The following is a 25,886-nucleotide window of genomic DNA, read 5'->3' as shown; positions in this document are numbered from 1 at the left end:
ATATACAAGGAAGAAAAGTAAACTAGACCATACTTCTAATGCTACCCTGAGTAGAATACATAGATTTTGCAAAAAAAAGCAAACATATTCAAAATTTTATATTAATTTAGTTAGTTGTTGGAAGTATTATTGTTGTAACAATTTTGGAACTGTTTTGAATATATTACAGATTCAGAATTGTCAATGAACATTAAATTAGTATAATAACACCAAGTCATCACTATAGAAATAGGGGATAAAATATAGAAAATGAAAAAGGGAACCATGTGGTATTGGATTAGAAATACCAGTATGATGATTGTAGATATATATATATACTACACACATACCAAATATAAATACTTTAATCAAATCTTGCTCACTGAATTTTCCCCTTTCCAATCAATCCATTCTGTATGATACTGATAGAATGTTACTTCTCTGTCATTAACCTTTTATATCACCAACTACTTATAATATAAAACTCAAACTCCTTAGTCAATCAATCAAGTAAATATATTATTTTGTCCTCAAGCTAACTTTTCCATAATTATTTTCCTAATTACTGACTTTCCAACTAAAATGCCAAAGGATTCAAAAGATCAGTTGAGTTTACTTATTTGTATTTATTTACTTATTATTGGTGGGGTGGGAGAGAATGTTACATATAATGATCAGATAGATTCTGAACAACGGACAGTACCTAAAAATAAAACAGAATCTTGATATGTTTAATGTTTTTTAATAAACAGTAATATGAATAGTACATACAAATTAAATACCTGAGTCTTGGTTTTTATACTTTTTGGAAGACAACGTCCAGGAGAAGTAGCTTTCACCTCATCTTTCAACTTGGTAATATTTTTTGTCAAAACCTCTAAAGTCTTCATTATTTCTGCTTTATCTTCAGACTTCATTGCTTTATTTTTCTCTAACTTTGAAATTAACATCTGCCAAATTTTTAAACAGAAAAATCTTAGAATATTTGCTCCTACTACTATTTGTAAACAAATACAGCAAAGTAAATATAAAAATAAATACTACTATTCTTAATTTAGTATTCATGACTAAGCTAACAACTACCAAGTATCTAAAGAATGATTTGGTGATGCTAACTGTATCTCCATTCAAGTCTTACTACTGGTTTACCTTGTAAAGAAATTTATTACTGTTTGGCACTCTTAAAACATATGTTCAAAGCATACAACCAAAAAAAAAAAAAAAATTTAATTCAAATCCCGGAAAAGTTTTCAACTTGAAATAGATAGTATAAATTTCATTTTCTCATTCATTTGTTATTATGCTTCTTCAAATATTCTCACTCTAAATATAGTCGGTGAGCTGGGGGGAGGGCAGAAAATGTATAATATGGCCCCTTTCATATATAGAAAAACTAGGTACAACATACAATTACTTTTCTTTGCCACAGGGAACAATAATCAGTTACCCTGAGAATGATATCCTTAACATGGAAAGGAAATAAGAAGACAAGCAAAATAACATGGGGTGAAAGAAACCGAATAGTATTGCAAGTTCTATGAGTTAAGATGGCTTTAGTTTTTAATGTAAAGCACTGTGATTTCTCTTTATAAGGTATACTCAAACTTAAATTAGTAAAGACATACATTTCTAATTAAAATGTGGTTTCTATATTTTCAAATGTCCTATAGCAACCTACACATAATCAAGAACTGACACTAAATGTTACAAATCAGAGAAAAATTGCCCCCCAAAATGAGCAAAATGAATTCAATAACATTTAATCTAATACATCCAAAATGGTAAATTTCGGTAAAAATTTAGAGACATCATCAAATTTTTTTCTTCTACATCTTTGAAATTTGATGTGTATTCTACACTTAGATTACACTCAATTGTTAGATGTGGCTACTGCACAACACAACACAGGACTAAGAGATCCCAAGCCAGTAAAAAGAGGTACAAATCAACACTGAAATAAAGCTTTCATTTCATTAACTTTTGATCAACCTACTGTGCAGTAACACAAATGAATGAATACTATATTGTTTTAACTTCATGTTGATAACCATAGTTCTGTTTAACCCACACCCATCTTTCAATGTCTACTCTTCATCCTCAACACAAACTATTAATAATATTGATAGGACAAAATCATTACAGCTATTTCATTTTTATCATTAACAATTATAATCTGTTTCTCAGGACTAGTTAAATAGTATTAAGATAAAATTCAAAAAAAACCCATAACATTTGTAAATACATTTTACCAAATCTAACTTTAGCATTTTACCTTCTGTGTTTCAATGTGCTTTTCTAAAATTTCTTGTTTCCTTTTCCTGACGTCCTGTTGCAGTTTCAGTGCCTCCTAGAGTCAGGTATCAAAGATATCATTAGAATATTATTAATATGATAAAACAATTCAAGAGGAGAAAAGTGTTTATAATTGTAAAAGATTGGCAACAAAAATTATATGCAAAATTTGGCTATGTAAAACTTCTATGTGCAAATTTCAAAGATTGTAGCTTAGCGGTAGAGTGCTCGCCTAGCATGCGCAAGGCCCTGTGTTCGATCCTCAGCACCACATATAAATAAATGAATGGAATGAAGGTATTGTGTCCAACTATGACTAAAAAAAATAAATATATTAAAAAGATCAATCAGGAACCTTCTATTAAGAGACAATTTAATATTCACTGCTACACTATAGAACACAGAAGTTCAGCCACAGCCAACATACATCTTTTAATATTATTTTGTGACACTTTTCTTATATGCAAATTTTGTTCACTATACTAGATGTACTTACCTGTTTTTTTTTCTGTGCTTCATTATTATCAACTGCAGGGGTGGAAACAAGTAAGGCTTTTTGTGCAGCCTTCAAAGCAGCTGGATTATACACCGTTTTTGTTAGGCCAGTAGATGTAGACAATACCTACCGATACAAATTCAATTTCTTAAAAAAAAAAAGTATGAATCTTTAATAATTTCCTAGGTTCTACCCTCTATGAAACTCAGCTTTAATTTCTAATAAAATGTAACAAAATTAAACTAGATGCATTATATACTTATAATAACTATATCACATTTGATGATCTGAAAGGAAGAGTATGAATGAAGAATAAGCCCTAAATAAAAATACTTTCAAATTACCAAATACTTCTAGGGCAAGACAAACATACAAAAATATCAAATCAAGAACAACCACTGCCATTACCATATTGCTCAGAAAATACTAATTGCAGAATACATTAACTACTATCTATAGTGACTAAAGCAAAAATAACACAAAAGCATGGCACAGGAAAAAACCTTATGTTGTTCGTCAACAATTTAACACAATCATTTGCAATTTCCAGCTCTGAAATAAATGTATTCATTCTCCATTTCTTTGCTAGCAATATTCTCTCTGCTTAAACTTATTCTCTTTAAACATAATTTAGGTTCAGCAATCAAGACATTCAAAAAGTCCTGATCATTTCTCTTTATATGAAATTTTATACCTCCAGCTATCAGGTAAAAATACTACAAGCTACTTTTACCTAGCATTGGACTCAGTAAAAATGACTTGATAATATGTTGATGTGTCTTTCTTCTAGTCTATACTGTAAAAGCCTTGAAACAAATATCATGTCTTTCTCCTCTTTGTCCCTGTAGTACCTATGTCTTACTCATCAACTCATGAATGGTGAGGCCGACCATGGCTAAGATGAGACACCTTTTGGGGCCTTAGTGCACTCATTTATAAAATGAAAAGGTTCAATTTGATCATATCTAAAGTCTTTACAAATCTCAAAATTTTCTCCTTGAAGAGGAATTTTTTTCTTGGTATATTGCTATATCTTCTAGATACAGACTTTATCACAACAGTGCCAGGGCACATGGTAAATACTCAAAAACATTTTTGCACCCAACTAAACTGACGTAGGTCAAAGAGCACAACCTTTTCCACAACAGGATTAATTCAAAATAATAAGAGTGTTTAGGATACATTTTTCTTTCTTTCAAAAGCAAAACAGTTAAAAGTTCCCTGGGGTGGTTCTAAGGAAAGAGCCTAGGGATCTCCTCAGGTAGATCTACAACTGCTACAAAAAATAAACATAAAACCAAGTGTGTGAACACTGTAAGTTCCAGAGGAAAAAATATTGCTTATTTTAAAGTCTTAAAGGAATTCATGACCTAAAAAAGATTAAGCCATATACTCAAAGGGAAAAGTATCACTGAGAAAAATCATTCTACTTTTTAGTTACCAAAACATTAACATGTGGGTATATCAGAGGAGTAGCAGCAAACTGGAGACTATTTTCTAATCTTTTATCATAAAGATTAGAAACTCATCACTATTCTAAGTGTATAAGAAAGTCTAATAAGCCTCTCAAATAAAAATGAAATATAATTACTCTAACTCTATAGCATAATTTTTGTCAATTAAAGTTCTTAATGTTTGATATACCAAAATCTGATCGGTAATTTTCTTCAATCATTAAAACTAATACTCAGATGTTACAAAAGAACATAAAAAGAGTTAACCTCTTTAGTTTGTAGTCTAACTTTGATGACCATTCTCTATAACTTTGGAGAAAAATTTCTTCCCTGCTATCTTACCACACCAAACAATGCCAAACTCCCTGATTATACAAAGGAGAGACAATAACTTGGTAAGAGGAGAAACATAAGATAATATGCTGAAAACAGAGTCTAATCAAGTATATCTTTCTTTCTTTATGAAGAATACATAACAAGTTGAAAAGCTGTGACCAGAGATTTCTAAGTAAATTGGAAACATTGAATATCATAACCTCATTTTCTAGGGTCAAATGTTCACTTCATGCTAAAACCAGTGAGAAACCTCAAAGCAAGGAAATCCATGTAATAAATTTTATCAAGCATTTCTTTAACTTCAGTGAACAGGAAATACTTCTTTTCAAAGTGTCCTTACCATATGATATCAGACTAAAGAGTGTTGCTTCAAAGTGAATAAAAGTATCTGACAAGAACCAGAAGACTACTAATAAAGGAATCTTCTTATTTACCTAGAAGCAGTCCTAACTGCTTTGTTTCATCCAGTAACTTCCTTCTCTAAAAATATGATATCTGAAAATGTATTTCAATGAGCACAAGACTCAAGCACTCTAAGATATATAAGGTAAAGTGCTTTCTACTGTCATATATCACTAAAAAACTGTAAAGTGCAACCCAATAGCAGAGATATTAAAAGGTAAAATATGTGGCATAGAAATAATGAATTACGATTATAAACACGGTTCCCTAAATGAATCTATTTGAATCTAGAGTTTAGATAGTAAGATATCTATATTTTCAAAAGATAAAATCATAAATAATGACCTTTCCAAACAACCACACTGTTATGGTTTAGACATAAAGTATTAAGTATGCCCTAAAAGCTCATGTGTGAGACATATAGAAGTGAAATAATTGGGTTACAAGACCCTTAACTCAATCAGTGTGTTAATCCCAATAACTATTAACTGGGTGGTAACTGCAAGCAAGTAGGCTGGATCACTGGGGGTGTCCTTTGGAGTATATATTTTGTCCTTGGAGAGTGGAGCTCTCTCTGCTTCCTGGATGCCATGTTCCCAGATGCTTTCCTCAAATACTCTTCTTTAATATTTTTAAAGTTATTTTTAATTGACAAACACTGAATACATATATTGTGTACATTTTTAAAAATATGTATCTTGTAAAGTGGCTCAATTGAGCTAATTGCATTGCTTACATATTTTGCAATAAGAACACTTAAAATCTAATTCTCAGCAATTTGAATATAATACAGTTAACTACAATTACTATGTTATACTTATCTTTTGAACTTACTCATCCTATCTGACATTTTATATCCTTTGACCAACATCTCCCCAACTCCCAACTCCAAGGTAAATCACCACCCTTTTTGAGTTCAACTATTTTATATCCCATATATCAAAAGGATTAAAAGAAGCAAAAGGCTTAACAATTTTACAAGGAAGTACTTTAATAAATATCAAAGAAAAAAAATGTATATAGTCAATAGTCGATTTTTGCTACAATAGCTTATTTCCCAGAAAGTTCAGCAAATATTTCCAAATAAATCATATTTTCCTGTAAGAAAAAATAATCCAGGTAATTATCCTAAAAAGGATGATGCTCTAAAAAATTAAAATTAAAAATGGCCAGTAGTGGTTATGAAAGGAAAAAAAAAAACATAAATCACCCTAATCTTTTCACTTAGAGTAGGAAAACTATATTAAAAATAATCAAATTTAAAAATCAAAGGGTCACCAGGCACAGTGGCGCACACCTGTAATCCCAGAGGTTCAGGAGGCTGAGGCAGGAGGATCTCAAGTTCAAAGACAGCCTCAGCAATTTAGCAAGGCACTTAGCAACTCAGCAAAACCCTGTCTCTAAAAAAAAAAAAAACATTTAAAAAGGGATGGGGATGTGGCTCCATGGTTAGGCACACCTGGGTTCAATCCCCAGCACAAAAAATAAATGAATGAATGAATGAATAAATAAATCGAAGGATCATGAAAACAACTGAATTTTATAGATAGGCATACAGAATAAAACTTTTTCACCATCACATATAGTGCCAGTTACTAAATCAACAGCTGAACTCTTGCAAGGTTCTTTCAATTATACTAGACAATTTTCCTTGATACTAAAGTTAATGTATCACAATACAAAGGGATCAAGACTTATTTTTTGACTAAAAAATATACTACTAAACTTGGTATCATAAATTTAATATCTAAAACTTTAATTTGAATACTTTAAGTTAAAAAAAAAAAACTAACAAGGATGGTATAAACACCCACCAACCTTTATTCTTCATAAGTCTCTGTAGACTAAGCAGAAACACTCAAACATCACTTCAATGATCAAATCTACTCAAATAATACTTAATACCAATTGCAATATCTTTATTAGGTTTAAGTTTCCTCTCTCCCAGCCTTCTCACAAAAATGTAATTTTAGAATAAATAACAATTATTAAAGGATTAATGGTTATCATTTACAAGAAAGTTGTAAAAGTTTCATTTATATATTCATTCACTTTAACAATGACAAGAGGATATTGTACAGATACTAGCTTTGAACTTTCTCCTGATTTCAATTTAGGAAAAAGAAATTAAAACCTTTTAAATAATATTCGATGGTGGGAAACATTCTTCATCTTCCTAAGATTCTCTGGATCTTTGCCCTCTAAGGATTCTGAACCAAAACCCTCTACTGGGTAGAACAGAAACAACCAAGAATACGTAAAAATAAAATGTTATTCTGCAAATACATTCACTGAAGATGACTATATATGTTACATTCTTTTAAGTAATTGTTTTCCTTAAGATTTTTGTTATTAATAATTTTTTCCACAAATAGCCTATTCTCAATAGTGTTTTTTTTTTACAAATTCAATTAGTGGTTACTATATTAGTATAATATATATTAATATATACTCTCAAACCCAAACTTTATTCTACTGCTAAATGAAAGACCTTAAAAAAATAAAGAAAACCACATCAAAGCACAATACTAAAATGTTGTGAAAGCTTAGTATAAACTTCAATTCCAGAGTCTAAATCTTGATATAAACAGATCCTGAATACAACTGGGCATTTAAATATCTCCAGAATTGCTCATCAATAAACAAGTATAGCAGATCTTACAGTGTGTTCTTTTCAATTCCTAATATACTTATTATCAAGCAGGATAAATCTAATCAAAGTAAACATTAATAGCATAGACTAAAATACACAAAAATGGAGAGGAGATACACCACATAGTGGTTTCATAGAAAATGTTAGAAGAGATTTTTAATCTCTAAAGAACGAATAGAACTTAATTAGAAAGGTGGAAATGTAATCCAGAAAAATTACCACCAAAAAGGGGATGGGGGAGCAGGGAGGCAGAAAAGGGCAAGGTAAGTAGAAAAGTATTCCCCAGTGTAGAAAGGAAACCCTGGAGCAAAATAGAACCACAATAACTGAAATATGGATGAGCTGTAAATCAAGTAAAGTAATTTTGCTGAGAAATTCAAAGTTTCTATAATGAATTAACATTAAGTCTGACAACAGAATGGTGACACATGTAAATAAAGAAGGGAAATTTCAAGATGCCAGCTCAGACACTACCATTAGAGGTCAGGGACTCTGTAGAGAAGAGAAAAAGAAATAAACTACAAATATGATTACATGAGTTTTGAGGAGTTTAGACTACACAGTTTAGAAAATGGAAGTATCACCTAAGTAGGGAGTAGGAGAAGTTAATTTATATGTGAAATAGTTCATTTTAGGCATGTTATACCTGAAATAACAGTGAGATGTCCAAGAGGAAAGTCTGATGTATAGAATGATAATCAGATTTAAGTTTAACAAAGTAAATGAGGGAAATAGTATACTTAAGAATAAGTGATGACAGCAGGTTAGCTATCTCACTGGATGTTTTGTTTACCTTACTGGATGTTTTTATTTACCTTTGATGTGAATTTCCTTTGTAATCTTCAGAATGGAAAGAGCCATGGACTAGAAATAGGAGACACAAATTCTAGTCTGGCTCAGCAACTAGATCAAACTATACAACCATTGTGCCTTGGTCTACTGGGGACTTAGGACTATTCAATTCTAATATTATAAGATTTCACATACCTCAAATAAAATAAAGACCAGGGCATTCACTCATACCTAAACAGAAAAAATATATATATCTACAGCAGACAGATCCATAAGTGGTCTTAACATAATCTGCATTTAACTCATTCAAAAAAAAAAAAAGAACTAATGTATTGCAAGGCTATATCAATAGCTGTTCGTAATAAACTTTAAAAAATTACAATTATGCCATCCCTCGATCCCTTCCTGTTTACAAAATAGTTTTAAAATAAATGATTTTATTTAATCCTCAGAAAACCCAGTGAGCAAGACGAATATTACCATCACCATTTTACCAATGAGTAAAAAGATTGAGAAAGGTTAAAAGCACTGCCCAACATCATGCAGTTAGTAAGTAAAGAGCCAGGGTTCAAACTCAGGTAAAATTCCTAGTTCATGGCTCTTACTATAAGGCTGCCAGAGTTTAACTAAAATGTATCGTGTCTCTAAAGAAAATAAATATAAAGAAAAAACTAACAAAAAGAATGGAGCAGATGGAAATAGAGAGGCAAGTATTAAAATGCTGATGCAAAAAGTAAAAAAACAGTAGGCTAATTTTTCATTTTCAGCAAATGGAAAGCAAAAAGGTAGGAATAAAAGATACAGATACTATTAAGAAGCAGTTTGGAACTATGAAAAAATTAAAAATTAAGATGCCACCTGAAAACATTTACAAAGCCAAGACAAACACATCATGCTATTCTTCTTACCTTTTCAGTTGCTGAAACAGATGGCTTTGATACAAAACCCAACCTGTCCTTCACAGATAACTTAGTTACATTCTAAAAAAATTAAAATGGACATATTCAGTGTTTCCCCAAACATATATAAGTCTGTTGGGATCTTGAACATTCTGGTTCTAATACATACTGAGTCTATGAGTATACAGATACTAATCATAGAAACTGAGGCCTATTTAAAGGGGGAGGGTAGAGGGAAAAATATGTGTAGAAAAACAAAAGTAAACAGTATACAATATTAATCATGAAAAATTATGATGTAAAATAATGAAGTCTGAACCAGGTGGTTATTGAAGTCCCTTCCACTGATAGGGTTCCCTATGTTAACAAGTAGAAAGTACATTTTAAATTAGATTTGGATAATGAAAACGTATGCCTGCTTCTAAAGCTTAAAAATGTGTGTCCCATACTTAGCTAAAAGATGTCATCTATTAGCTAAGTGGGATATCACATCCTAACTCTATTTATATAGCAAATCCTGAAACATGGAGAAAAAGGAAAGCTAAGTTTCATAGACTGAGAATACAGAAACAAGAAAATTCCACTTAAGGAAGTGGCAAGGAAATGATATACGGAGAAGAGTATCCCAAAGTCAGGATTAAGTGATGCAAAGTTTTGAGTGACCTGCTTTAGTATGTCAAACAGTATATCAAGCGTACTTAACCTGAGGTATTAAAAGCCTTCCCTTCCCAAAAGTTTTCGGTTCAATACAATTATCTCTGGAACAGGATTCTAATTAAGTAAAAAGATGATGGAAAAAATAAGATTAAGTGTACTAAATTTCACTCTTCAGGCAGTTTTGCAGTAATATATCCTTCACAAAGTGAAAAAGAAATCTTTCTAATCAACAAGTGTTAAATAAAGAGAAGTATTTAAGATACAAATACCAAATAGAAAAATAAAGACAGTGAAAATGTTATGGTAAAAACTTATAGGTGGGATTCTAATCTGTAAAGATCACATTTCTGTGTAAAACATATATAGTAACTATAATGCAAGTCACCGAGGGAAACTAATTTACTAGTTAATCTAATATTATAATAGATAATTTATTAGTAAATAATAGATTTATATTTGATAGATAAGACCTTCATTTACCTGAGGAAGGTCTGAACTAGCACTCTGGGCTTCTGCTGGTTCAACAGTAGTTGAAGGTACCGGGCCCAGTCGCTCTTTAACTGACTGCTTCACAACAGGCAAAATGGGCTGCTGGACTAAAGGTGGCATTACCTCAGAAGGAGAAAAAAAATTTTAAACAAGCTGATTAGTTCAGGAGCTTGGAAAGTAAAACTTTGTTATAAAACTGTACTAGATTATCCATGCATAATAAGTTTTAAAAATGTAGCTTATAATCAAGACTCAAATGCCTTTCAATTTTCTTTATGCATGCACATTTTTTTTCCATGAAATGACTTATAAACTACAGAAAGAAAATTTATGAAATACATATATAGCTACAATTTACTTAGTGCCACCTATCTGCCAGGACTGTTCCATCTCGTTCTCTAAACTAGGAATTAACTTCACAATTAAATGAGAGAATAGGCTAGAGTGATTAAGTAAATTTCTTTAGTCTATATAGTTAACAGTAGTAAAGTCAGGATCTCAACTCAAGTCCCCCCTGATTCATATATATACCTCTGTTCTTAGACAATATGCTAAGAACTCTTGGAAAAAAGCATTCAATTTCACACAAATCTCTCTCGTTACCTTTGGAGAAGTAGTTTGTAACTGCTGGGTGCTTCCTTCTCTGTGCCAATAAACCTTAATAAAGCGATTATTTAAAACTGCTTCTGTACTCGATATTGCTTTCTTTGCTTCTTCATATGTTGCAAATTGGATAAGGGCACCTTCAGGATCACCATTATATGCAACCTATGATTTAAAATAAGAAAAGTGAATTTCTAAAGGAATCTGTTTCTTTATACAGCAAAAATGTCATACTCTTCCTTCCAAGTAAGATGCCCATCTTTGTTTACCTTATATTTAAAGTATGACCTTAGTCTACTTTTATTTCAGGAGAAATAGTAAATAGCCAAGGATTGTTAGTGCATTAAAAGAGACTCTTGTTTACCAACAAAGCTGACTGCACAAATATTATATACAGACCTTTAAACTATTTCTTTTTACCTCAAATTTTAATACAGACCAAGAGAAAAAATTTCTGTACATCAATGAATGTGATGGAAAAGACTACTTTGGAAGGGGTGATTTCCAACTAAATATCATAGAAAAAAACATCTGTACAATATTTCAAATCTGTAATTTTCACAATATTTCTAAGATCAGAAGAAAATAAAAAGACCTATATAACAGCACCATCAATCACATTTGACACATAGGAAACAGATTCAAAGAATGTTTCTAGAGATAGACTCATACAACTAATAAAAAAAAAAAATCCAAGATTTTCACTCCCAATTTCCTATTCTTGCGTAATAGAAGTGTTTTCCAAAGTGTGGTATATAAGCCACAGGCAACAGCAGTAAAGGATCGAGATTAACAGCATGGTCTGAATCTCACTGCCTGGCTCAAATCCTGACTTGACTCTCACATAAGAGCAAGGAAGTCACTTAATCTTTCTGTGCCTCAGTGTCCTCTTGTTATAATTTATCATTTGGTTGTTTTTATATACTTATTGCTGTGTACATGCAAAAATTATAACAATTATTTTATATGGGTAGAGAAATGTGTGGAAAACATCAAGTTGAAAAGAAAACATTTCCTTAAAATTCTCCATTCATTTCTATTGCTCTACTCTAAACATGCATTTTTCCCCTCCATTACTTTTATACTTGCGCTTTATAAAAGTTTCTAAAGATCACCTCAGAATGAGCTATATCCTCTAAAATTTATTTTATTAGATTATAAAACAATTAATTTAGTTGAAAAGTAGGCATAAAGGGGAAAACAACACTTTCAACATGTCACATAATTTAAATAATACTTAAAAATCTCCCAAGTTTTATATACCCAAGGACAAATTTTAAGTGACATCAAACATAACTTATATTGTTGTTTTTCTTAAAGAATGTTCAAAAGTGGTAGAGAAAAGTAAATGTTTAAATTAGTTACAAATTATATGACATTGGTTCCCAAAATTAACTGTTAAGTGCATCCAATCACAGAAATTACAGAAATGTATTTGACTGCTCAAATGATTTTACTGAAATGATTCTGACAATATGATCTTGAAAAACTCAGGAACTGAAAACTACCATATTATATATACTATATTATATTTTACTAGAGTGATTATTTAACTTTGTGTCATCCTTTTTTAGGTAAAATATTTATACTAATATTATCAATCAAAACTCTTGCCCTCCAGCAACGAAGGAGACTGAGGAACTTAACTCAGTGAAGCCATATCTCAAAATAAAAAGCCAAAAGGGCAGGAGATATAACTCAGTGTATAAATCAACAACTTATCAATCAATCAATCATTTTTTTTTCCCTAAAAGGTTGTTTCATTTCATGTCTGCTATGGTATGGATATGGGATGAGTGTGTCCCTTTAAGCATTCATGTGTTAGAAGCCTATATTCTTAGTGTAATGACGTTGGGATATAGTGTAAACCTTTAAGAAGTGGTGCTTATGAGAGTTCTTTAGGTTATCAGGGGAACAGCACTTAGAAGGGTTAAGGAATTTGTTTAGATCTCTGAGCTCTCACAATAGCAAGCACGACTGCATCACTTCATGTTTTGAGATGTAATCACTTCTCACATGTATTCCCATTTCATAATACGATCCACCCTTAGGCCCTCATTAGAGGACAAGCCAATGGCACTACCTAATCTTTCGGCCCCCAAAACTAAGAGCTAAATATGCTTCTTTTGTTAGCCTGCATCAGGTATTTCACTACAGTAACTGAAAACAGACTATTATAATGCCCCAACTTTAGAATATTAACAAATTTCCATAATATTGCTTTATAAAAGTGGTTTTTTTATTAAGGTCCCTAAATAATTAAGCAGGGACAAGAGAATCATTTTACAGCTCTTACCTGTAAGTTAACCAATGTTCCAAATCGACTAAAATGTTCATTAAGTTTGCTGATATTATTTAATTCTGGAGGAACTTTTCTAAGTTCAAGTTTGGTATTTTCATTTCCAAACTGAACCTTCTTCTGGAAGCCTGGGCTGTTTGTTCTATTAAAATTTGGCCTATAAACAAAAATCAAGTTGATCAACACATTTATAAATCCCGAGCCCTATCAAGTACAAAAGAATAAAGTTTTAAATATAAAACAAAAGTCCAAATTTTCCCCCAAAACTAAAAATTAATAAAAACTGAAATAATTATCTTCCAAACAGCTTCTAAATTAATAGTGTTATCATCTTTCATGGTTCTGCTATTATAACACTGGTTACTTTTTCAAACTTCTGATCTGCTCTTATTTAACATGCTCTTATTTAACATTTAACTCATACCCCAATTTAGTCAGTTTTCACAGATAACTTTTGTTCCATTTCTGCCAAAGCTAGTTTATTGAAATGTATCCTATTTAAAAATTTCAGTTAAATTTTAAATTTGGTTATTATTGGTTATTGGTACAAATAATGACCACCTCAACCTCTTTCCAGGTTTGTTTTTTTAATGTACACACAATACACTTGACATCTGAAAAGGGGACAAAAGTGTGACCCAGAGTGTACTGTTGGCCTTAAATCACAGAAATAATCACAAAGCCAGAACTAGAAACTATGTATTTTTAAATATTAAAGCTCAAAAGCATGGTCCTCATCTCAGTTCATAAATGAAAATTTATAACTGACTCATGACACCCTCCCCAACATTCTGATTCCTTATACCTTTCTCTGAACCTTTCCTACCTCTTCAATCCTTTCTAGCTCTTAAAGAGAAATGGCCTATATGCTAAGATCTTTCCAGATCTAATCCATACCTTTTTTTCCTAATGATATGGTATTATGACCACCCTTCATATAGCTAGTATTAAAATACATGTCAAGTAAAGAGTAATCTCTCTTGGAGGAAGGGGAAGTAGACAGAAGAAAAAGCAATGTGGTTCTTAGCCACTATACTGCTTTTACAAGAAAATGCCTTTCTAGTACCAAACAATGAACTTTAAAATTTCTAGAAAAAAACTTTAAATTTTATTTGGGGATTTGCTTATAGAACAGAAAAAAATGTAACATATTGTGATATAGTAATAATCCCAAAAATCTGTGTACAATATAATTCTCCAATTTTTCCTATCAGCTTACTTATCAAACCAAGTCTTCTTTGTAGGAACTCCAGGCTCTCCGGAACCTATGGTTCTTTTCCTTGATTCTGAATCCACTACTATCCTCATACTGCTTTTATTAGGAGGCTTTTCTGTGTTAAAACAAAAGAAAAGAAAGTATAGATTAATATTTCAGTTTTTTATAGCTACTTCCTTAAATTTATATTTAAAAAGTTCTGGCTTTTTGTCTGTGTGTGTATATGTGTGTGTGTGTGTGTGTGCGCGCACGCACATGCACGAGAACATAATCAATAATTCTCAAAAGCCAAATAAAAATGTGATTTGTAAGCTACTTTTTTCCCTAAATGTTTTTATTACTGCCGTATAGTATACATAATAGTGGGGTGGGGTTCATTTTGGCATAATTATGTATGTATGTAATATATTTTGCTCCATTTCAGTCCCTAGTGCTTCCTCTTTCCCTCCTCTCACCTTCCTCTATTCCCCTTCTCTACTCTACTAGTCTGTAGGCCACTTTAATAACGGTAAAACCCATGTCACCACTCCCATCTGCCATCACTTTCACCACAATTCCATATAAAAATATACAAATAAATCACCTTGAAGCAGAAATTCAGTATTAAAGTCAAATGCACAATCTAAGATTTTAATTGACCACTGACTGAATGACCTTTAGCAGAGCTGTGAATGAGGAACATTAATATAATGAAAGTTGTCCCCACTTAAAAAGGAAATTATTTGAGACTGAAATATAGTGCAAAAGAGCTATAAATATCATCTATTTTCAATATTTTACACATTTCCTGCTAAAAGAGCCTTGGAACAAAACTGTCTTACTTTCTTCTGGTCTGTTCTAAGTGGACTTTTGGTTTCTAGATTTTTCTGGCTGTCAACTAATCTATACAGAAGGAGGCCCAAAATCAATACTCTAGAGCCCGATTGTTTTTCTTTTTATCTTCTACCTTTCTCATGGCACTTCTCATCAACAAATAAACTCTTAACACCACACCTCAAATTATTCCGTTTTTACAAACAAAATCCTATAAAACAAATCTCCCCTTCAGCTACTTTCTCTTCTCTCTCTGTTAGTCCCTCCATATCTCATTCCCAGCCATTTCCTAAGAATTCTACTCTTGGCTAACTTCCTTACTACCTACTTTTCTCACTCACTAATCCTCTCAATGTTGACAGTTGCTTCCATTATTGCACTTAACTTGCTCATACTAAGATCAATGATGTCATAACTTGTTGCTTGGTCTATGAATACTTCTCAGTCTTCCTCTTACTTGACTTTTAAGGAGCACTTGCTGTTGTTGATCACCTTCCTCTCCTTAGATATTATCCTCACTGTATTTTCAGAAATTCCTACCCACTGCTTTTATCTTGTACCCTTTGGGCTTCATTTTCTTCAGTACCTTATGTATCTTCCCCTATTTATTTGGTCTCTCTCCTCTCACTCTATGTAGTCTCTAGGATATCTTGTGTCCATTACCATGGCTTCATTCATCTTTTTCAATGATTCTGGGAGTAGGCTGTGTATGTGCAGCTGGCATGGGGATAGTTATCAGAAGCACAAAAAAGGGTTTTAGAACTTATATTCAGGCAAACTTTGTTACAGCTTCTTTGATCTTCCCTTACCGTCACACTGTTACTAATATAACAGAAGAAAAGATTAAAAGCCAATGTACTACATATTTGTGACTTCAAACATCTTTATCTTCTAGTGAGCTATCTCTCATGGACCTCATACTTCTAAATCCTACCTCCTACTGGATATTTGTACTCAAATAACTGATGGGCACAATAATTAAAAACTTCCAAAACTAAATTTATCTTCCTATCAAATCCGTTCTTCTCAGTGAATGATATTATCATTTGCCTAATTATCCAGGGCAGAAATCAGGTACCTAATTTTATCCTTTCCATTTGTTCTATGTTATACCCCACACACAAGTCAGCAAGTTGTAAATGTCAATTCTATCAAACCTATTTTAGCAATTCCCACTGTTATTACCCTAACCCAGGTACTATCACCTCTACTACAGAATTCTTCAAATGCCTCAACTGGCCTCTTGACTCCCTCCATATCTCTTTCTTCCTATTCCAAAAACAAATTGTTTCAGTTTCTCAAAAATATCATATAAACAGTGCACATTCTTTATCTATTTCTTTACTCTAGTTGAATTATCTTCCATCTCCACAGAAGAAGGGGTAGAAATCTCTGACTTGCATTAATGATGGTCATGGTGCAAGCAGCAGTTTCTCCACCCACTAGAACACTGCCATGACCAATTCTGCAGTGAGATTTTTAGTCTTATTCCTGTTTCCTATCTCAGGCTCACTGGCCCTTTTGAACAATCTTTGAGCTCTCCAATATTTGTTTTTTCATTTGAATATATTCTATATCTGAAAACTCACTAAAGGAGATGGTAGTGTTTTCCTTCCAGTAACTGAGATGGGTTTGTGCCAATTCACCTTTATTCTCTCACTCAGATTCCCTTTCATTAATATTTACTTAAAAGAAGGGTGTTAAAAAACAAAGATGCAAGTTCCTCTTGGTACATAGTCAGTAATACGTGTATAATCCAGAACAGTACATTTGAAACCAAAATAGGAGAAAGATGAGAACATATGGATGAAAGAGAATACTGAAAAAAGACATGAAAACAGAAGTACAGGAAACCCTCAATTTAAATGGGCTACAAAGTTAGTTGTTTGGTACATTAATATCAATGTTATTAATGTAGAATATATCCATAAATTAGCTCACAAAAATAGTGCACAATGTAAAAAAGAGCACTAAAATAATCACTATGAATTACAATGTTTCTATGAGAAAAGGCATTCAAGTTTCAAAGTAATGATGCCAGACTGGAAGACATTTACCTCTCCATCACTTCTTGTAACATAATTATATTAAGAGTTGAAATAAACAAGAAAGAGTTGAAATTACCATTAACTCCAAATTCTACATAGTAAAAATTATATGCAAGTGTTTTAATGGCTCTTCCTTCTTTCAATCACAATTAGAAATCAGTCTGTCATTGGAATGGGTCTAATATATATCCCAGTCTATAGTGGCATATATTTATGCCATTCCAAATCAACAAGGTAAGAAAGACATGATTTGAAGTAACAAGATGGCAAGGAATATTAATATGAAGAAAAGAAAGTAAGTGTTAAATAGTGACCTAAGGAAGGAAAGGGGATTTCTATAAACTAGTCAGACAGGATAGACATGCAGAGGATGGGTAAATATCACAAATAGCTACGATTTTAAATGTCTACTTTTCAATTATAACAATTTACATATTACTACACAGAAACTATCTTTAAAATCTTTTTTCTACTGTTGTTAATGGTAATGGTAATTATTGTAATGCCTTGAGGTGAATTTTAAAGACAGATGTGAGAATACAGGCATATATATTAAATATCCTCTCATCTCAAAGAGAATATAAATTTGAATTAAAATATTCCTCACATTCCCATCACAAGAGGTTCTTCAAATTTAAGAAAGATGCTCAGAATCTGATTGATAGCTGTCAATGAACAAATAAAAAGCACAAAGTATAAGTAACTACAGTTTATTAAACCACATTAGGCAATGATTGTTACTTAGGTTGAACTTTTATTCACAACCAATGAGCTTTGATTTTGTTTAGTCTGGCTAAGTAAGACAGAAGAAAAGCCTGGAATACACTTGAGGTTTTAAAGTTAATTCCAGGTAAACAGTCTCTATTACTTCTGGTAATTCCTTGGTTTTCCTGTATCGAATGTTATCGGTAGCAAATGTTTTTCTTTCAAATTAGTGTGAACTCTGTCCTTCCTCTAAACTTACTTAATAATTTATACCTCTAGTTTAGCACTTTTCTTGGTGACCTGGCCTGTGATGGTATCAGTCTAATTTTTAGAAATTTTATTTACACGTTTTTAAAAATCAGTCACTTCCTAACACAATTCCTGCTGCTTAAAAATACCATAAGCAAACCTATACAGGATTTTAACATTTCAAAAGTGAACAAAAATAAAAATATACATCAGCCCAAGTTTGTAAAGATAATTTCATTATCCAAGCAAGGACAGAATTAAGGAATTAAAGCATTACTGTCAGGAATTTAAATGAACCAATTAAGACTACAAATTGAATAAAATATAAGAAACTCCCCCCAAAAAAAGCTACCTGAGAAAAACATACTTTTGGGAAATTTCCCTCTTTAACAGAATAAAGGCTCCTATGATACATATATAAAAGTACACATTACCTTTTTTCTCACGTGAGACCAAAGGATTCAGGCAACAAAATCACCATCCCTAATTCAACCCAAATAAGTGCAGGAGTAATTGTTCTTTATAAATGATTTCCCACTTTGATATCATAAAAATAAGAAGATTCAGTACCTCTTGGTGGTAAATCCATATCCCCTGATGTTAGTCCTATCAAGTTAGGCCTTTGTGCATGCACTCTGTGTCTATACATAGGTCTGGAAGTGTTTGTTATGCTTGGGGCTTCAGGATTGTAGCCATCTGTGTCATATGTATCTGGTAATACAAAAACTGTAATTAAAAAACAATTATAAAACTCTATGTGGTAATTTTTAAAATACTGATAATAGAAAAAGTAACTCAGATAACATTACTAACATAAAACTTAACTAACATGTTTTATATTATTAAAATGAAAAGTTTTATAGAAAGTGCTACTAAGAAGAAAACTGACAATTTTCTTAATAATTATAACTGAGGGATTATTTGATATATATTCACGAAGACTACATTGTATCCTATTTTATTTTAGTAAGAAAAACTGCCCTGAGACAGCATTGAACTTTCTAGAGATTTTTAAATTCCTCATCTAAAAACTCTGCTTTAAAACTATATTACACTATGAAAATAGAGGGCCAAAACTGCACCTGCAGTAAAAAGAGAGGGTGGAGCAGGAGGAGGTTGGTGATGAATGCCAGTTGTTACTACAGTAGGAACAGAACTGGTTGCAGAGTTTGGGGGAGCATCCATGCCAGATGGCTGCAAAGGAGGAAGTGGAGGTGGTGGTCCTGTCAAAACCAAAGAATAAGAAATATCATCTGGAAGCAAACAAATAAAATAAATTATTATATATCCAAACATGATATTCTCATTTATCAAACTGTAATCTTCTACAAACACCAAAATCTTACAACTAGTTTTCTATGGCACATCATCCTTTTAATGTATTCCAAAAGAGGTTTTCTTTAAACTATAAAGGACTAAAGGCAGATGGGATATATCAGTGACATACATAATTCACAAGGTCATTCCAAACCACAGAAAAGTGGCATAGGATGCAAGATGTAGGTATATTCCAAATAGGAATATATTGCTTAGTTTCTGTTAGGCATCTATGGACATTCTTTAGATGCTTTTACCAAAAGCAAGTATCAAACTATTGACTTTATAAAAAGAGTATAAACAAACAGATAATAAACACAGACAAACAAACATATCTTCTGACCTGTTACAGGTGGGAGACTGGGTGGTAATGGACCTGGAGGTGGCACTGGGGGTCTGAGATTCACAGGCGGGGGTGTAAGAATTGGTGGAGGTGGGGGGAGTCCAGGAGGAGGTGGTCCTTCAACAACAGGAGGCTGTGCTGGGAAAGGCAACATGCCAGGAAGATTGACATCTTCTACAACTACTGGGTCACTTCCATGATCAAAAGGGCACATGTCTCCTCTCATACAAAAACCCTTTTCTGTGAGGAAAGTTAAAAAGAAATGTGAAAAACACTGGAAATATAAATTGTCTCTAAATTAAGAAAACTAAAATACTTACAAGGTGACTGTTTTAAATATTGGGCAAAAATGTAATTAATTAACCACTTCACATGAATAATCTGCACTTTTCCAGTAATATAATCAAGTGAAAATACATCTAACATACACACTTAAAAAAAAAAAATCACCAGAATTAAAATAAGTATACCCAGTTAGCAAATAACATAAAACTGATATATAATTTCTAGTGTTTTTCTTATTAAAAACATATTCTTCATTTAAATCTCTTGTTTAAAACTAAAAGAATAGTGTGACTATGGTTTTAGCCCCACTCATAAAATTTTTACACCAAATCCTTATAAGTCTTCAATTCTCATAAAAGTCTCACATGTCAAGATCTTTTTTACATTCCAGCAATCACTCATATGTAAAGAAGTCAGTTTTGCCAAAAATGTTTTAGTAGCCAATTTCTTTAAAAATTACTCAGTAGATATTTATTCTTATTTGGTAAACTTGAACAATATATTAAGACTTACATACAAATAAATATTATTTTTAAGCTGATACAAAGTTATCAGAGGTGACTATCAAAGTACAATAATATTAGGGAACTTAAGAGATGATAAAAACTAATTTCTGACTATTTCTACTACTAGAAATTAAGTGTCTGAATAACAATACAACTGAAAGAAGTTAGGAAGCTGAAGTATTAATTTAATACTTTATAAAACAGTTGAAAAACACTTACCATCATAGTCTCTACACCTTTTCTTTGGCATTGGTGGTCTTACAAAAGAGTTATGGTCCACCTGGTCTTCATGAAATTCAGACCAACTTTCAGTAGTGTTATTACCATGATGAGTGGGTGCAATTACGGTAATGGTGCTGCTCAAAGTAGGTACAGGATAGTGGCCAGAAGAGATATTGGGTACCGAAGACACTGGAGTATAATTATTTTCTAATGGATCTGCTCTATCCAGGTCGTATTTAGGTTTTACTAGATCCCTTTCTGCAAACAAAATATAAATGACTCATAAAACTACACCCTATTAAAAAAAAACTGTACAAGATATAATAAATATTTTTGCTAAACAGAGAGAAAGTTTAAATTTTGCACAATCCTTGTTTTATTTTAAAAACTATTCAATTAATACACACTGTTCCAAGGTAAGTAATTTCAGTATGAACTAAACTATAAAACTACATGAAGATGCTTTATTTAATGAGTTTTTCCTATGCATTTTGTTTATAGAAAAAGAGAAATTTGTTATTTTCTTCATTGCAATCCTAGTATGTATAATTGCAGCCTACAAAACAAAGTATAAAAGTATGGCTATTTTTCCTGTGATAAATATTTTCTTATTATCCACCTAAAGATATGGCTTTTTTATAGTGAGCACAATATTTTATAAAATAATAGAGCCAGAGATGATAGTATACACCTATAATCCCAATGAGTCTGGAGGCTGAGACAGGAGGATCACAAGTTAAAGACTAGCATCAACAACTTACAGAGACTATGAGCAACTTAGTGAGACCCTGTCTCAAAATAAAAAGGAAAATGGGCTGGGAATGTGGCTCAATGTTAAGTACCCCTGGGTTAAATTCCTGGTAGCAAAAGAGGGAAAACAAAGGAGTTCATACTAAATATAAAGAAAACTAGGCTGTATATGATGCCAAGCAAGAGAAAGTACATTAAAGAGGTTAAATGGCAAAATGTGTGAAGAACCTAGTATACCTACTCACAGAAGAAAAGGCTATAAGAAAAGAATAAACAAGTTCAGGGCTCAAACAAAGCACATTAACAGTATTAAAAGTAACAAAAATCTAAGTTTGAGTTAAAGTATTTTATTCAAAGATGTTTTACTCAGATATCTCTTTCAATAGTATATACTGGGGGTAGGGAGGGGGATCACAAGTTGGAAATGACAGGTTCTTGCAAATATACACATCTGAAATAAGACTTTTAAACTATTATAGTTCTGAGGTATAACTGATAAATAAAAATCTAAATGTAAAGTATACAATGTAAAAAGTTGTGATTCATGTATATACCTCAAACCACCACCATAATCAAACTAAATATACTCATTACCTCCAAAATACACTCATATTCCCTGGTAATCTGTAATCCATTCTTCCCTACTTCATCTTAGGCAATAATTGATTTGCTTTTTGTCATCAAAGCTTGTATTTTCTAAAATATATATATACACATGCACACACCATATATGTATATATACTTACCTGTATTTTTTCACTCAACATAACTACTTTGAGATTGATCTACTTTGTTAAATGTATCAATATTTTCCCCCCCTTTTTATCCATGTTATGGTACAACTATGTGTTTATCCAACTACTCATAGACACTGGGGTTGTTTCTAGTTTTGGCTATTACAAATGAAGCTGCCATGAACATCTATATGCAAATCTGTGTGAACATATGCTTTCACTTCTTTTAGATAAATATCTAAGAGTGGAATGGGTGGGTCCTTTATTAGATGCACATTCAACATTTTAAGACTCCACCAAAATGTTTTCCAAATAGCCACTTAAGTAGTCTACATTCAAAGAATGAATACAGTCTTTTGCTGTAGATATCCTGCTAAATGTACAGTGATAATTATGGTTTTAACTTTCATGGAATAAACTTTTAAAGTAATCTGTTTTAAAATATACACTTAGACCACAGAATGCATCATAACAGACAAAAATAAAGATAAAATTGGCAAAATGTTGAACAATTTTTAAAAACCCATAATGTGAATTTTTTTCACAGTAAAAAAATGCTAACCAAAAAATATATAAACTTGTATTATTTACCCCTGCTTCGTGTTCTGCTTCTGCTTCTAGTCCTGCTTCTATCTCTATCTCTGTCGCGAAGCCTTTCTTTACTCCAACTCCGACTTCGGCTCCTGCTGTAACTGCGACTTCGCCCTCGTCTTCTATTGTACCGGTCTCTGTATGAATCTCTTCGAGGAGGGTTTCGATCATAATCTCTTTTGCGAGAGCGATCATCTTTTTTCCTCTCATCACGACTTCTAGAGATATATGATCACTTTTATGTAAATAAAGCTAAAGTGGACAGGGTAGAAATCTCTACATGCAAAAAGTTACATTTAATTCTTGTAACATCATTATTTTTTATCTCACCATCAGAATACAAGTATGGGAACTACCAGAAAACTTTAAGTACTCTAAAAATGTTTTAAAAGGAAAAACCTTTTTAACAGCATAACCTTAATCTTATACACATCTACATCTACACAATTAGTCATCTGTACATAAAGGCCTCTATACCTGTCTTTACATTACATACAGTACAAATAGTCTTATACATATAATCAGGCATGTACAACATGTATATACTAACACTGCTGAAACCATAAGGGAAAAATTAATTTAATTACATTAAAGCAAAAAGTAGTTGGATTCCCCTGCAATCTGAAGTTAGAAATAAAAATAATCAACAACAACTAATAAATGTCAAATATTATTCTCAATATTTCCAAGCTATACAAATATGATCTAGATTTTCTTGGTAGAGAAGGACCTACTTATACTTTCCAGGATAGCCCTTTTGTAAAAGATAATCAAAGACTATACATTCTTATAAAAGACAATCTCAAAGTCTAAACATTGAGTATGATTTAATGAAATCACCTATTTTCTCTGTATCGGGAACTTGACTGGGGAGGACTGTGATTTAGCCTTCTGGAAAACTTCTTCTCTCGCTCTTCTTCTTTTGTAATCTGATATTTTTTAAAAAGTACAAATTTAGCAACAATTATTCACTGCGATATTACTATTTCAATAATTTATGATATTTAAATTAATTTATATAATATAGGAGCAATATTTTCCTCTCATCATGACTTCTACAGAGATATATGGTCACTTTTATGTTAAAAAAAAGCTAAAATGAATAGATATGCAAACAATATGCAGATATGCAAACAAAATAAATTTCACTATTAAATATAATCATTTAACCATAATGGAGTCTGCTCAAATTTAAAGTATAGAGTAAAAAAATTCATGTTTATCTTAAATAATAGTGGTAAGAAAACAAATATTTAATTGTCCTCATTTTAATATAATTAACAGAAAAACACTTTACAATTTCTTTCAAAAATCTAACATTCATGCTATGTTTTGGTTTCATAGATTTAGTCTTATACCAAACACATCAAAGAATACAACAGAATGCATAAAAACTAACCAAGTATTAAAAAAGAAAATATTTGAGGACTGGGAATGGGTGCAAGGCCCTGGTTCATCCCTAACACAGGAAAAATAAAAGGAGGGAAATGGTGAAGAGAATATTTGAGAAAAATATGTATAGAGCTAAATAGTTTCTCACTGCATCTTATCAACTATATAAGGAAACATTCCCTTGATTAGTGCTACTTTTTCCAGATTGTACAGCCCAGAACACTAGTTTCATAGGATATTAATGTATAATAAGAAAAAAAGGAATTAATACTGAACATAGTTTCTACAAATGTGTCAGGGCTTAAAATTACTCATTTGCATAAAGAACCCTATTCTGATTCAAGAAATCTACAGGCAGGGTATCCCAGTTAATACCACCTTTTTCAGAATTCCTTTGGATAAAAACGTCTATCAAAAGTGTACCATTTGAATAAATTAAATGGAAATTCTACCAATAGACTAAACTAGGTGAATATTTTATAATGCTTTCAATAGTTTAATTCTTCATCAAGTACTTTTCTCTTCCCACCTACTCCAACTCCCCTCTCAACCCAGACAAAAAAAAACTGTGAACTAATACAACCGTCCTGGTGCACTTTTCCTTTCTATTTGCCTCAATTGTCCTCTTGCAAGTAATTTAAGTTGGCAGCCATATTCCACAGCACATGCTCAATTGAAAATTTTTAATACACCACAGCATTTTAAACCCAAATTGCCACCTGGAATTATGACAGTTCTAAAAGATCAGGGATAAATATTCTCCACAACTGGCCAAGTAAAAAGTATTACTGCATCAATAGACTTAAGATTAAGCTTTATCGATAACTTGCTTTGGGAAAAGACTATTTCTTAAACCAAGGGCCCATTATTTACTCAAGTTTTTTTTGGAGACAGCAAAAATCTGAAACCAACCCAAACTTGTATCAATGAAAAAAGCTTAAAAATTATTTTATATATATATATTTATGTGGAACAAGAAATTGCCAACAAAATATGTAGGTCTTTTCCTAATATATCCCACACAATGGTAGGTATGAAAATGCTCAGTTACAAAATTAAAATTCTTGTCTTCCCCTGCACATAGAATTGACTGGAATGTTTGTGTGTAGGTGTAACTATATATAAAACTATACATACATGTAAATAGCTTCTGTATGTACACATGTATATAAATATATTCAGAAAGACAAAAATACACTTGAGAATTATTACACAATATATGTACATATTATTACATAATAAACTATACTGCTTATATCATCTAGGAAAAGAATAGGAAAAAATAATAAAAATCACAACCATAATTCCCTTGTGTTTGACTACCTTAAAAATAGTTCCTTACTGGGCTGAGTTGTGGCTCAGTG

At 31.8% G+C, this 25,886-nt stretch overlaps 1 protein-coding gene across 13 annotated transcripts in view; it reads right to left on the bottom strand.

The window, feature by feature from the left end:
• Positions 1 to 25,886, bottom strand: part of Rbm26 (RNA binding motif protein 26) — a 72,861-nt gene that overhangs the window by 21,600 nt on the left and 25,375 nt on the right. For 7 of the 13 annotated variants that reach the window (XR_013423293.1, XR_013423295.1, XR_013423294.1 and 4 more), the window contains exons 4-17: positions 23,971 to 24,059; positions 23,131 to 23,348; positions 21,053 to 21,313; positions 20,043 to 20,282; positions 19,465 to 19,635; positions 18,953 to 19,108; positions 14,571 to 14,682; positions 13,349 to 13,508; positions 11,053 to 11,217; positions 10,441 to 10,572; positions 9,313 to 9,384; positions 2,768 to 2,893; positions 2,252 to 2,326; positions 762 to 929 (exon numbers count right to left, since the gene is read on the bottom strand). Coding sequence is in view for 3 of the 13 variants with exons in the window: in XM_021726074.3 (XP_021581749.1) it covers positions 762 to 929; positions 2,252 to 2,326; positions 2,768 to 2,893; positions 9,313 to 9,384; positions 10,441 to 10,572; positions 11,053 to 11,217; positions 13,349 to 13,508; positions 14,571 to 14,682; positions 18,953 to 19,108; positions 19,465 to 19,635; positions 20,043 to 20,282; positions 21,053 to 21,313; positions 23,131 to 23,348; positions 23,971 to 24,059 (2,145 nt within the window). In the remaining 10 variants the exon portion in view is untranslated. The remainder of the gene's footprint in view (positions 1 to 761; positions 930 to 2,251; positions 2,327 to 2,767; positions 2,894 to 9,312; positions 9,385 to 10,440; positions 10,573 to 11,052; positions 11,218 to 13,348; positions 13,509 to 14,570; positions 14,683 to 18,952; positions 19,109 to 19,464; positions 19,636 to 20,042; positions 20,283 to 21,052; positions 21,314 to 23,130; positions 23,349 to 23,970; positions 24,060 to 25,886) is intronic. The other 6 variants (XR_013423297.1, XR_013423298.1, XR_013423299.1 and 3 more) reach the window with 6 other exon arrangements.

The sequence above is a fragment of the Ictidomys tridecemlineatus genome, chromosome 6 (genome assembly GCF_052094955.1).
Source record: "Ictidomys tridecemlineatus isolate mIctTri1 chromosome 6, mIctTri1.hap1, whole genome shotgun sequence".
NCBI lineage: Eukaryota > Metazoa > Chordata > Mammalia > Rodentia > Sciuridae > Ictidomys > Ictidomys tridecemlineatus.
This window is presented reverse-complemented; position numbering and strand designations above follow the sequence as displayed.